Here is a 15469-nt window from a genome sequence, read left to right as displayed (position 1 = left end):
TTGGACGTAAGTTGACATTGTTAATATGCCAAATCGGTCAAAAAGTACGTAAGTCTACAGTGCAACATAAACTAACAACAACTCGGCTTTCTTGGATGTCTGCTCATAACTTGCAACAGACACCCCATACAAATTTTCAAGTACATACTATAAAAATCGATAAAATCAGCCGCATTCACTCCATATTATAAGATAAGAGAGCTTAGTTTCTCCATCTCCTTTTTTTCAATCTTTGTTAGGATAGAGGTCGTGGGTATAAAAGAGTTGACAAAGCCGAATATAATTTTCTTATTCTTTTTTTTGTTGCATAGTGTATAATGAACTAAGCGAAAGTCATTTCTCTCTTTAAAGGCTAAAGAGTCCTTACGACACAAGATGATTTAGTAATTTAACTTAGCAGGTCTCAGCATATGTATTAAGTTCCTTAAATTAACTTGTGATACAATATATAAATTGAAAAATTCCCCATCACGTTTATAAAGTATAAGTTATTATTAATATTATTATAAATTATTTAGGCAGAGAAACAACATTTAAGACTAGAATCTTGAAGCGCTAGCATCTAAAGTTAGTGACTTTATTGAAAACTCCACCGCACTTGAGATTAGAACCCACGACCATTGACTTGCTAGTTGAGATTCCTTCGCTTCCACAAAGTCCAGACAGTGTATACGATAATAAAGAAACAAGTAAGAAAATTATATTCGACCGTGGCTAAATCTTTTGCACCCATCGCTCTTTCGCAAATTTTTAAGCCACATCTTCATTTTGGCAACCGGGAAAATGTTTACCAAAGATAATGTATAGTTCGGTTGACGGACGGATGGACAGAGAAACAGACGGACATGCTTAAGTGTATTCCGAATCTGTAACGGGCCAAAAATTCATATACTTTATTGGGTTTTTGAAACCTGCTTTTGTGCGTTAAAACGTTGTTAAAACAAAAGTTAAATATAGATATACCGTACTAAGTGTATGGGGTAAGCGTGGTCGATTTTTTCCGTTTTGGTACATGTGGTACAGGATCGTCCATAAAATATACGTTCAAATTTTTGTAAAGTGATCTGCCATACTTTATGAGTAACACTATATTTTAATTCCTTTCGAACCACAGTTTACGTGATATCTTACACGTGCCATTTGACCAATTTGAGCCAGTTTCAATACCAACCAATATTCCAATGTTTCTGTCAAATTTGAAGTTGATAGCTTCATTTTTGTAGCCAGGAGAATGTTTACAACAGACTTTTGGCAGACGGACAAATGGACATGTTTAAATTCATTAAGAATTTGATGCTGATCAAGAATATATATATATATATATATATATATATATATATATATATATCTTGTGAGGTCTTCAAGGTTACGTTCTGGTCGTTGCAAATGTTTTTACAAAACAAATATAGCCTTCAGCCTTTGTTAGTGTTGCTTCGATAAACTCTTTTTAATTACAACAAATTCGTTTGTAATAGACGCACCACAAAGTGTATGTACTCCAGTAATCACCATTAAATTCTGCAGTATCTGTGTGTGTCGTGCTAACGAAAATGAGTATATCGTCTACAAATTTGCGAAAGAATTTTCAAGTGATCTAAGCTTTTCAAAGGGCACGCCTAGAACGCCCACACGTCTTTGAGACAAAACCTTTTATTTTGAAAATAGAAAAAATCAGCCGCCCCACTCTACTTTATAGAGCATGAAAATTTGTTCCTTTTACTCATTATGTTTTTTTTAAGATAACGGTGGTCGGCCATGACCGAATATAATTTTCTTACTTGTCATTTCTTGTATTTGATGATAACGTTGAACTTCATACTTAAAATTAACTTGCTTTTTCATTAACATATATATACATATGGATTAAAATTTCATAGTAGAATTTTTATAGTAAAAAATCCCAATTTTTTGTGTTTGAAAACATTATGATCATTACTTAGTTCCGCCCCTTTTTACCATTAAACTAAATGAAACCTTTTCCACTGCTCTTACCAAGTCTAAAATGAATACCTTAATTTTGGTGACGGGAAGAGTATACATTAGCCGAAGCGGGGACGGACGGACATGCCTGGAACTTTTCGTTTGCTTGTTGCACTTGTTTTGACAAACAATTTAAATACAATATTAAATGAAAATCTTTACACTCGATGGGATCTCTGATAATGCTTTTTTTCTGGTAATATACAAAGATATCCTGATATATAAGAGATAATTTCCAATGAAAGAAGGATTGGATACGCAATATATAGATAATAATACAATTGTTTTATCCATTACAGCCGTGTATGTATTCTTTACGATTTTTAGTTTATAAATTAGTCATTATTTGTCGTAAGATATCTCTGATGTACGCTAAACGTTGGCTTTTTTCTATGTCACAAAATTTCTCATATTTTTCGAGTATGTTTTGTGTTTGATGTTTGCCACCATATTTCCGACATTGAAAGGATTTTAAGTGGCACTGATTATAAGTACTCTACCAGCATTTTTCCCTTTTTTCTTCTGGTTTTGTTTTATTTTTTATGCATTTTTTTTTATTTTTCCCTTTTTAGTTAAACTTTACTAGACGGTGTTCAATTTTTGTTTTTCTCATTTTTTTTTTTTTGTTTTTTGTTTTTTAGTTTAGATATTTTGTGTTGTTTTTTATATTTGTAGAATTTTGTGTGTTGTATGTGAAAGTGAAAACTACTACCACACAAAACTGTAATGAAAATAAACAACAAAGGCAGCAACAGCAGCAGCAGCAAGGATGAGAGGAATAGTAAAGTTTCAGGCGAACAAACAAACAAACGCTTATATGTGTGTATGTACATAAATTGCAACAGCACTGCTGCTGCTATGGTTATTCAACTGTCTACCATGTTTCGTTGATAAAGGGAAAATAGATGAAGAAGAGGTACACTCGTGTGTACACATTGGCTGTTTGCCTCTTCGCTTGTTTCGCTTCGTCTACCTTTAGCTAGAAATGCGTGTTATTTTTATTTATTTTTGTTTTTTGTTTTTTTTTTTTAAGGTTTTGTTTTGTAATTGCAAAATTTTCGTACTTTTTGGAAAAAAGTTTCTTGAGTATTATTTTTTTTCCAATTTTTCCCTGTTGTCTACCGTCTGCCACGCAGACGAGACATAAAGGATTGTAGTCAATATGTTTTGACTGTATTTCATCTGTTTTGTTGTATATGTATATAAATATATATACATATACATACACATATACATATATATATAATTTTGTATATATGTATATATACACACATTTTCAACGTATTTGTTACGTAAGTTCTGCTAAGAATTTTCATCAGTTAAATTGGGTCATGAAAGTGCAAGGAAAACACCTGAAGGTGTCAACGCTTTAAATAAGTTAAAGTGAATAATTATTAATACACCCGTACGAAGGCAGCTTGAAAGTACTTTAAGCAGAAATCGTTCGTTTGAAGTCAATCCGTTGTTGTTGTTGTTTTTTTTTATTTTTATTTTATTTTTTATTACGTATATCTCAAATAGCGAATATTACAAGGAAAATTAGTCTTTTTCTCGTTCAAGGTCTTTTTATAGTTATATCAGAAACTCTTTCCTTACAATTTCGTCAATTCTCGTGTCTTAAAATATGAAAAAGTAATGTATTAATTAAAACCATTTTATTTCCGATGGCGTTAGCCTCCTCTCTACATACTGCCATTTTTGCTTAAGGGGTAAGTTTAAACAACAATATTAATGTATTGGAAAAACCTTCACATACGTGTTGACTAATAATTTACGACTAGCAATGCTAATGAAAAAATATCGATGATCACTATCACACGTTTAAAGTTATCCAGAAAATGAGACACCATCACAGACCTTTCCATTGGGTACCGAAATATTATTCGGTTTTGTTGCCAACAAAAAAAAAATATAGATTTAAACCTCAAAAAAAAAAAAAAAAGAACAAGAAAAGTGAATACGCGTACAAGCCATAGGAACCGGATTGCGGTGTTAATTGGCGCTCTCGTTAATTTTAGAGAGGATATGTGCATGCTTTGACGGCAAGTCGCGTTGTTCCTCAAAATATCAAGCCGGTCGTGTTGCTTAGCTAGTTTTTTGTTTCTTTAAAGGATGAGCCTTATATGCAAACCGCGTTGGCGGGTAAAAAGATTGCGAAAAGGGAAAAAGCTGCAATCTAGTAGGTGTGTGTCCAATCGGTAAATGTTGCGCCTCCACCGACTGGGCATTCATTACAGTTTCGATCATGCATGATCTACTATGGCACTGAGATTTGAACCGACGAACAGTGACTTGGTAGTTGCGAGTTTTACTTACTCAACTATGCTGCTACAGTTAGTCAATTCTCGTTCCCTTCAAATGTATCTCTTCGCTTGAATGCAGTAACGAAATATTTGAAAAGACTTGGAAGGTGTCAAAGCCAAAAAAAAGAAAGTGTTAATTACAACGTTCGGCGCTAATGTCTATATATGTGTTGCAACAATAGGTGAGCACCGAACACCAGTCCCTCAATAAAGCGAGTTGTGTGGCGCAGTTTCGCTGAAAATAAACGTCTTCCACACGATGGCATTCAAAGGTCGGTCGACATCGTTTGGTAATAAATCCCTATACGTAAGGTAAGGTGTTCCATGTTCCACATGAAAACTTTCTAATCATTTGTGCCATCGCAATGTCCATGGTATGTTGATAGTTGAAAAACGGGGCGAAGCTTAACTCTTGCTAAAACACTGTACAGTTGATTTTCGAGATAATACTACAATGCAAATAGGTGCCGGTTTAGCTTTAACATTTTACAGCATTCATATTACACGTAGACCATCAATATTCCTTCCCCAAGAAGTGACTGCCAGTCGCATTATCATCATCGAATTTCGTTCCTATCTCCTTTCGATCAATTATTGGCGTGTCAGTTGGCCAATTGAGACCATGTTTGCATTGATTTTGACGTTTTTTTTTTTTAAATTTTGAGTCAGCTGTTTTAAAGGGATTGCTAAGAGTATATATGCACCAAGTTTCAGTTTTCTACTTCAACTTTTGCGACCGTAAGTCTCCAAAAACATATAACATGCGTAAAAAAATACCAGTTCAAGACTAAACCGATCCTGAAGCGTAGATCAAGCAAATACATAGGTGTCTAGGTATATACATATACATAATAATTCGGAATTTATCAAAATGAGCCAACAAGAGCAACATCCAATTACAAACATAAGCACTGACTGCGTAATTGCTTTGCATCGTTGTCAGGAAAACAGTAACAATTTACCTTAAAATCAACAACACTGTTACTGTTGTATATAAAGACTAGTGGGTAATTTACAACATTTGCATACTGAGCTTGAAACCCTTACAAATTCATGGAGGGCTTCTGCTTATTATGTCAATATAAAAATCATAAGTATATGTTCAATTTAAAATGGTGTACGTCCGTCAATCACATTACGAATAAGCCGAAATACATGATCACAGCATATCTAATTCCCATATAAAAAGTATTCAGCTCAACGGTATAGATATCTTCAGTTAGCGCTGAATAAATCGCATAATTTTATGAAATTTGACCTCATTAAGGCTTTCTACACCTTAGAACATCTATGTTGTCGTGACTACCGGTTTCAGTTTCCGCGATAAATACAACGTGAAAATGTGGCTTTTTAAAGATATTGTAAGAGTTTGTGAACTAAAATCTCTCAAAAATCTACAGGTTGTACAGGTAAATGCATGATCGTCAACGAGAATATTTGTTTATATGTAACTGATTGGCGTCCTTACGATAAACGAATAGATTTCTCCTATTGAAAATGACAGAAAACGAGTTTCGTTTGGATTTCTACAAGGGTCATTGTTCCTGTGAGGCTACACTGCTCGAGACTGCTCTCGGCTTTCAGAAGTGGATCTCACGAACACTAAGAATTCTCAATGCAGAATTGATTTGACAATTTTATTTACATAATTATGTATATATATATTCTCAATTTATTATCATGAATTGTTTATCTATTCGTTTATCATAATTAATAGTTTCTTTGATATTAATCAAGCTATCTTCTATCATTCTCTCTCGCCAACTTGGTCCTTCTGTTAATTGTTCCAAATTAAGAGTGTGTTGTTTTGCTATTCCTATGCTTTATGTTGCTTATCGAACCTGTGTGTCTACATTTTAATGTCTGCGCTTAATTTTTTACCTGATGTTCTCCAAAATGACAGACGCGTCTGCTTTATCGCTCGCCACGCCAACCAGGGAAACACGGAAATTGGAAAATACCTGAATGTTGCTAATTTTGACTGGAATCATTGTTGGAGTTGATTCTATTAAAGAATGCTCTAGTTCTAGTTTAATTATGACTAAATTATATTTGTACTAGGGTTAGCTTTTAATTTAGCAGCGTGACGCCCAATGATTAACCCCTAGGCTGCTAACTTTGTGATTTTCTCGAAGTATATAAAATTATTTCTATTTACTTGCGATCTTAGACTCACTAATAATGGCACGAGTTTTTAATGGCTCAGATCAATTCCTAATGCCTGAGCTTTCCAAAGTATATAGTCTTAAATGGATTGGCGGTTTAGAGTCATAGTGGTTACACTAGCGGTCTCCAATCGATATTTTTATGATGAATGCTTTCAGTTTTCAAATGTGTTTTAAAGAACCGCACACAGGTTAACATAATTTAAGAAGCGAAATATCACAATTTTTAAATATTCTTCAAAGTAGATTTAAAAGTTTATAAAGGAAATGTAAAAAATTTAATTTAAATTTGAGCACTCAATCTGCATAAATGCGGAATCGTGTAATTTGTTGGCGCCCCTATGCTTTGTTAGGGAATACATATAAATCGAAATTCATCCGAATATATGATTTTCTCTATACATTTAACATTATATACTTTTTAAAGCATATATAAATAAAACTTTAATATTAAACAGCACTTTTAATAATATGTACATAAAAGCGATTGTATAACGTTTACTCTTTAAGAAATACCAACCTATTATATATTATGTATATATATACATATATATATATATATATATATATGTATATATATGTATATATATTTTTACATATCGTGTATATATATATACATTTATTAACATTAACTAACAAACGCATACAAGCAAAGCAAAATGTTAACTTCTCATACTCAGCAAGTAACCAAGTGAATGTGAGGGCAGCTTAGAAATTGATTTATACAAAGTTGGAGAATTTAGAGCATAAGCAGTTAATAAACGAGAGATTTTCTAACATTCTCACTACTCTCCGAAACACTCATTTATTTAGCGTATGTTAGAAATTATTCTCTTCATAGAATTTGCTTTTTACGAGAGGGTCTGTTAAACGCAACTTGAAAGAAGGAAAAAAAAAAGAGGGAAATGAAAAATGACCTGAGAGTTTTATATCTAAATGCTCTTTCTCCTTCTTCATATTACTCGTTCTCTGTTTTCTCTCCCTTCCATTCTCTGTTTAATTACTGAGAGTTTCACTTATATATATGCTGAATGTTCTACCCACTGAGTTAACTAATGCTAACTAAGCCAGATAAATGTGTAATGTTGAGTTGGCTCCTCTTTTTCTTGCTCCCCTCTCCGCGTTTTAGTATTAAAGCAGCACATTCAATAACAACAACAATAACAACAATCATATGTAAAATACAATAGAGAAACGCAAAAATGTTTGTTGTTGCTTTTTTAGCAAATGTTTTCGTTACACAAAAACAAAAAACTAAATGTGTGTAGTAGTGCACGAGTATATAAATGAAAGGTTTCTGTGTGTGTGCGTGTGTGTGGACGATATACATTTTAGTGTTTATTGTGGACTTTTTAGATTGAGATACATTTTTGGTGTATGTACGTTCGCTCGTTACGTTTCGTACGTTTAACTCGTGCGCTTGGTTTGTGATTTTTTTTTTTTTCAATTTATTTTTTCTGTGTTTTTTTTTAGTTTTTTGCTTTTTTTCAGATACATATTTTTTCTTGTGAGTTTCTTTTTTTTTCTCGTTCTTTTTGCTTAAACCGTGCATAACTTTAGTATATGTAGAAAATGTAGAGACAAAAAAAACAACTTTTTACCCCAGCTTGCAATAAACTGTGCTGGAAAAATCAAAACAATCGAAATACAAATAAAATAAACCAAAAAATTTCTATGCATAACCAGAGGAGAAAAAAAAGTGCAACGCGTAAAGTTTTTATTGTGTTATGCCGGTTAATAAAAAAGAAAAACTAAAAAATGAAAAACAATTGGAAAATTGGAAAAAAAGCATATCGTCTACCGGCTGGCTCGTCTACAGAAGAAATAGTTTTATTAAAATACAAATAATAATAATAATAATAATAATAATAATAAAATCTGTAATAACAATAAAAACAAAATATTGGTTGAGGTGAATTGCTAACGTATGTGTATGTGTGGGCGCGCTTTGTGATTATAAAAACAATACAAACATATCAAAATTATTATTACGCCAAATACGTCACTCATTTATATGTATATATATTTAAAAAAAAAGAAAAAAAAAAAAAAAGTTTTGTGTATATCATCTCTCGCCCTATCTTGTGCCCAGCCCCTCCTCGTTCACCCAACATATGCCCACAAGCAAAATACCATATAAAGCGGAACACACAGCGATTTAGCTTCCAATTTACTTTTGTTCTTTAGTTCTAATCCCAAACGCGTTCGTTTCGCATCAACAAAGTCGCTCTCTCTTTTCCTCTCTTTCTCTCTATCTCTCTCTCTGTCTCTCTCTCTCTCTTTCTATCTGTCTCTCTCTTTCCCTTACTCTTTCTCCGTCTATCTCCACCTCTCTCTATCCCTGTACCATATAAGACCTCTAGCATTAAATAATTTCTGTGACATTTACATGTTTTGCTGAATCTTCTTCACGAAAATTAATTTAAATTGGTTTTTTTTTTTTTTCTCTTTAAATACATTCACGTATTTGAATGGGTGCGTGTAAATGTTTGCTGGTGTATATATAAGTATAAGTATTTCCATTTATATAAATTATCTGTAAAGAGGTGTGGTGTTAATTTTTTATCAAATTTTTTTTTTTTGCTTTCATTTCGCTTTTTTTCTAATTTTTCAATAACTTTCATTCATTGAAAAATGTTTTCTTATTTATTTTCACTGCTGGTTGTTTTTCTCTGTCTACAGTTTGCTTCTAAGGGTTTTGACTCCGACACCACCATTCTCACCGTCAACACTATTTACTGCTACCACAATCGCCATCAGTATCACTATCTTCTGCGCCTCCTATGTTTACATGGCGTATACGTAGCTTATGTGTTTGATTTCATTATAAATATTTTTATAATATTTGCTTAACTTTCTATTACATAACACACCTACTTTGTTTTAATAATGTATTATCTATCATATTTTCCCGTTTTTTTCTTTTCAATTACAGTAATTTTTGGCAAAAACTGTTTGGATTAAATCAAAAAGTAGACGTCAATGCAAGTTTTAACCCAAAAATCCAAAGGTAAGTTTCAAATGAAGATGGCTCACTTGAACTTAACGGACCTTTCATATCGTATTGGGTAAAAGAATAAGTGAGAAGATAGTAAGATGTATGGTGCCTCGAACTTATCTCTACTCAACAATACGTTAATGGACAGTATAATAATTAAAATAAAACTCCTCCACGAATAAACCATCGAGAGAGGTGAATAATAAGAATAATAAGAAAGGAAAATTTATGTAAATATTCGATGAAAATATGCTTCGAACTTTTCCTTATTTATTTTGTAAAGCTTCATAGTTACAACTTGGTGCATGGGTTTTCATTAGGATAATGCATTGCATATATAGGTAGGTAGATTTAAATACCAGTGACTCTGTTCATGAGTTGGTAGCGAGAAATGAGGCTCGAAATTGATGAAAATCGTAAATCATAAATAACATAAAAAAAATAAATAAAAAAAAAACTGATAGCTTAGAAGATAATTGGAGAAGGTAGCTAGCTAATCGAGAATGTGTTGACATTGAAGCATACCTGAAAAGGGTAAATAGCTAAAAATGCACATTGAAAAGTGAATTTGGTATTTGGGCCAGTTGGAAACGGATAAATGATGAATTATAAATAAAGTAACTGAAATAATTGACTAATGACAAACGCGGGTAAATAACTGAAAATGTAAAATAAAAAGCCCATAATTAAAAATGGTGGATAGTTGCGAATGGATAAATATCAGGAACCGCGTAATAAAAATTACGTAATTGAGAATTTAATCATCAATGACGCATTGTTGAAAGCGAATAATTTTCATATATTTTTAACAAGGGATAGTCGAAGACGTATATAAATAAGAAGAGCGAACCATAAAAAATGCAGTGAAAGTACACGAATAACGAGTAACGAATAGGGAAAAGCCATCTAATAACTGAAGCAGGATAAATGAATGATAAGGTATTAAAATAGGATGAATAAAAAAACAAATAAAATGATTAACAATGTTTAAATTGTTTTGTACACAAAACGCAAAAATAACTTAAATTAAATAAAGTACAAGTTAAGAGATTTGAACTCAAGAACGAAATATGTAATATGTAAACTAAAACCGATAGCACGATGTTATCGCAAATCAAGTAATTCATTTACAATAAAATTTCACTAACATTGCCAACAGAGTTAGTTAACAGAGAATCAAATCTGTGTTCTATGTATTCATTTACATATAACATCTTCCAGAGTGTAAACTTGAAACGAATGTAAACTCATAATCTTTACATTTCCTTCTTTCTGCGTATACACATATAGTAATTTTTCGAATTACTCTAATATTTTATATCATAGAGGAATATTTTTTATTGATCGATGCAAAAGAGGGAGAAATAATTTAAAAAAAATTGCTTAAAATATTTAAGAAAATTGAGGAGTTTGCCGCCAAAATTTCGTAGAAATCGCGTAAACCACCCTAACACACATACCTAATATGGTAAGAAATACGGGAAATATTGATTGTTATTAACAAAAGTTGAGTTAATACATTTATGCCGTTGTCATTGATTACAATGATGACGATAAGTGTTATAAGCACGGATATGCAGGAATTAAGGAAACACATTTGAAAATGTTAATTATAATTAACAAGAAAACAATAGATGAAATGACAGTCGTTTCAAGATAGTATTGGAGATAGATATCATTCTCCTAACTGCTAATAAGTTGTAATAGTAAAGAAACTTCAAAGTAAAGGAAAACGCATTTACCTCAACTTCCGTTCTTTACACCTAACTAACCTTTTCAAATAAATGAACATAAGAACTTTGCTTTGCAAATGTTAAAGAACACGCACTGAATAAAGTAAGATACACAAGGTGAAAGAGAGTGAGAAGCTAATCACCAGAAATTCATTAGCATTACATATTATATCCGCACACAGTTGTCATTTTACTTTGATTCATTCTAGCCCGAAAATGTATGACTCATAAAGACTTAATAAGCTCTATTTTATTTCTATTTTGTGAATGTTGATAATAAAAAGTTGTGAAGGCAAGGCATCGCTTTTGACACCAGTTGGCGGTTTGTCCGCAATATTTATTGATATTATTCTCTGCAGCACTTATGCATACAAGGTACGTCGTGCTATATATACCTTGCGAGATTGAAAGAAAAACAATACGTATTGTGTAACCTAATGCCATGCAACAGAATAATAGACTCGACCTAGTATTACATAGGAATGGTTCAATTGACGCGAAATTGAATTGAATTGATGAGAAACATCCCAATTTAGTGGACAGAAATATGTATGTGTCGTGTTCTAGTGCCGAACCACAATTAGTCGTTGTTATTGCAGTATGAGCCTAATATTATGGGCATTGTAGATCCAAATTTATATCATTTACTTGGCTTCCGTGGCACAAGAACCTGGAATAATGCTCACGAAAATTCGGTAGAAAGTCGTTAAACAAATTCACATTTTTCACATATATAGACAGAGAGGAACACATTGTGTGTTTATTTTTATGAATATTCTTTGGTCACCTCGAAGCCACAGCAAGCAGAGTTTTGAAGGTAAAACGTTTGCTTATCGCCCTACGACAATTATATAGTAAAAGAAGAGATTGAATAGCAGTGTATATGAGAAGGTTGAATGTTTACGCAAATCGTACGCTCGTATGAACTCTTCATCTTTCTCTGTTTTGTATACGCTGCGTGCGTACCCGATAATAAATCAACCAGTTGACGAATTTGATAAAAATCGCTTAAAAAGACCTTGAAGGTAATTTTACGACATTTGCCAATTTGTGAATACAAGTGAGCTTGTAAGTTTGTAAGGCTTTTCTTTTTTGCTATTGAATTTTTTTTGTGAACTGTTCGCTTTCAGCATTTGATAAACGGGTTACATAATAAAATTTCCATAAACGCTTTAACGATGCTTTAAAATGCTAGAAGGTCCCAACCCATAGTTTCGGGATGATCTTTGTCTATGACACAATACAGCCTATTTAAACCGCATCACTTAAAATATGTTAATGTCAGAGCGTAGTCGTCAAGACGCAATAGGTAAAGAAAAATCTTCTTGCCTTTCTCCCCATTAAAGAGCTCTATGGCCTTGCAATTTTGGTAATATGAATTCTATTAAGTTATATTATGAGGCTTTTGAACGGTGAGCAGTTCAAAGATAATTAAAAAGAAAAACAAAAGGATGTGATTTTTGTTCATTTAGTCGACCGGTAATTGGAGTTTGAAAATGGGGAAAAATTCTTCAAAAAGATGTTGGAAGAGCTGCTCATTGAAACTCATACTGAAATAAAGAAGAAAACAAGATTTGTTTTGAATCAGTCTTATAAGACGTATGTCATTATGATAATGTCAGATTACACACACATGTAATTATTACACTGTCCCACCACCATATGTTTGCCTTTCTGCAGAATTTTCTCGTCTTTAAAAGAGGCCGATGAAAATGGAAGAAAGCTAAATTTTTCGCCCAGAAAACGCGGAAAACCGTTAATGATATAAGAATGATTTTATTAAAAGATTTAGGGAAAATCTTATCGAACAAAATGACAAATAATTGCTTCAAAGAAATTCGTTAAGAGAAAAATTGAAAGATTTCATTGAATTTTGGCGAGAGACACTACGAAATGTTTCCCTTTATGTGCACGAAGTAAAATTTTAATGCAGAACTTGTTACTAACTGCTATCATACCGGCTCTTATATTTACTTAGAAATGGGTATCGGGAACTCTATAACCCTTAACAATGTTTATACATTTATTGACGATTATGATGAAAGTGCAAGTGTAACTGTTTTTGCTTGTCACTACATGTAGTCTGACGATTGCAGCACTTTTGGCTGGCAATTTCGCGGTATACGATTTACAGTCTAACGACTTCTACCATATAACAACTCATGATGACTGAATTCATTCTGGCAGGTACAAGGTGGTGTGTTGGAAAATATGCTTCCTGTAGCGTATATCAATGAAAAAATTATTCTTACTGATTATTATGACTGATGTACAAGAGACGTTATCAAAAGGTACTTGTCTGTAAGGCTTCCGATTAAAAATTTTGATACTCAGCATGCTCTTTCTAATGCGTTGCCGTTAATCAAAAAATTGCACAATATAGTGAACGAAGTCCAGAAAGATAGGCAGCCAAGTAGTAAGCACATCGTTAAAGTACCCTTTTTCTAAATACCCTAACGGTATTATTATATTGTTATATTTTTCTTTATTTAAGCCGAAGAAATAAATCGTAAAACTGAACGCAGTATGACCGCTGGCAACTAAGACTATCGGCTACTACTCATCCGTGGTTTTATTTCTTTGATTTAAAAACAAATTGCAATAATAATAATAATAATAATAATAATAATGCCCTTTATATATTTGGGGGAGAAAAAAAATGCGAAAATCAGTTCAAAATATGGCTCAAAAACATTTCATGTTGAAGTTTCATTCGCAAATGTTTTCTTGAGCGCGACGAACTCGAGCCAGTTCTAAGCTGAAAGAGTGGAAAATAAGTGATAAGTTATAGGTTGAAAGAATTACGTTAAACCCACTATATTACTTAGGTCTATTGTCTACAGAGTTTGATGGAATGGAAGAAAAGCACACACTAAGTCACACATTGCAACAGCAGTTGAGCTGCAACCGAATAAACGTGAACCTAAACTCTTTAAAATAGAAATAATTACGGGTAGAAATTCGGAAATGAAGCAAAAGTCGAATATAGCGACTCTGCCGGACGATATAAATTTTAATCGACCTCTTCAAGAATTTAGAAAACTTGACTGCGAGATTTTAATGTGTCCAATTTATGCCAGAGATTGTGGAATGTGGCGGGCTATCATTTGTTTTGCTTTATGCGAATGGTTCGAAATGCGTTTTAAGCTTTTTTTAAAAGGAAGTTGATACACACATCGCATGTCACAAAGGTGCCATCGAAAATGTATCGAAATTGATTTGGAAATTTTTTTTGCCGCGATTTTAATCTTCACCACTCGCTTTTTAGCCAAATCAATTGAAGGTATTCGGAACGGATTCGATTGAACATTTGACGATCATAAAAATTCAACACAACATCAACATTGGCCAATAAAATATATCGAGACATTTCGCGTTCAATTTTTGTTGCATCTGCATGAACAAAAGCCACTTTATAGATTAATTATGATGGACATATGAATAAAGAGGAGATCATTGGGTAATAAGAAAATTATTGACCGCCCATAGATTCGACAGAGTGCCTTCAATAATTCGAGCCGAGCTCTTGAAATGTTACAAAATGTGATCACATCATGATATTAAAATTTTGTGAAACTTTCGCATTGTAGCCGTGCCTTAGACAACGATTTCTTTTGCCAGATAGTTAGTTCTTTACTATCATTTTAAAAATTCTTGCGGGAGTTTGCTTGTATTTGTTTGTTTGTTAAATTAGTTTATTAAGAATAAACGTTCTTTTTTTTTTTTTTCGTTATGGTTTTCTCTTATTTTAAACAATTTTTCTTATTATTCCCTATTATTCTATTTATACATATGTATATAGATATATGTATATATACAAATATATATAATATATTGGGATATAAGTATAAAATGTATATATATATATAAATATATGAAAAAAAGGCAACAACGCAAACTACCTTGAACCTAGAAACGTATACAATTGATTGTGTGTTTAATGTAAAAAACTTAAGTATTTGTTTACATATGTATGTATGTACATATATATATGTACGTATATATATATATATATATATATATATATATGTATATCTCGAAAAACTGTACAAGTGTTTGTAGTAAGCTAAATCGTTGTACGTATATGACTGTATGAGTAGCGCTGCTGGTGTATTGTGAGAGTTATTGTGTCCCCAACGATATTTATGCGTTCGTTGTAATAAATTACCCGCAAGCAGTATACAAAAACATGTATACTTAGTACAGAAACCTATTCGTACATAATATATATATATATATATATATATATATACGTACCATAAACGAAAAAGTTTAAAAAACATGCTTACA

The 15469-nt window shown here is 32.3% G+C and overlaps 1 protein-coding gene across 5 annotated transcripts in view; it reads left to right on the top strand.

Moving 5' to 3' along the window:
- Positions 1-15469, top strand: part of LOC119645007 — a 53394-nt gene that overhangs the window by 30192 nt on the left and 7733 nt on the right. For 2 of the 5 annotated variants that reach the window (XR_005248591.1, XR_005248594.1), the window contains exon 2: positions 9384-9458. Coding sequence is in view for 1 of the 5 variants with exons in the window: in XM_038044761.1 (XP_037900689.1) it covers positions 8176-8360; positions 9384-9458 (260 nt within the window). In the remaining 4 variants the exon portion in view is untranslated. Of the gene's footprint in view, positions 1-7256; positions 7872-8162; positions 8374-9383; positions 9459-15469 lie in introns of those variants that run through there. The other 3 variants (XR_005248593.1, XM_038044761.1, XR_005248592.1) reach the window with 3 other exon arrangements.

The sequence above is a fragment of the Glossina fuscipes genome, unplaced genomic scaffold (genome assembly GCF_014805625.2).
Source record: "Glossina fuscipes isolate IAEA_lab_2018 unplaced genomic scaffold, Yale_Gfus_2 1, whole genome shotgun sequence".
Taxonomy (NCBI): domain Eukaryota; kingdom Metazoa; phylum Arthropoda; class Insecta; order Diptera; family Glossinidae; genus Glossina; species Glossina fuscipes.
This window is presented reverse-complemented; position numbering and strand designations above follow the sequence as displayed.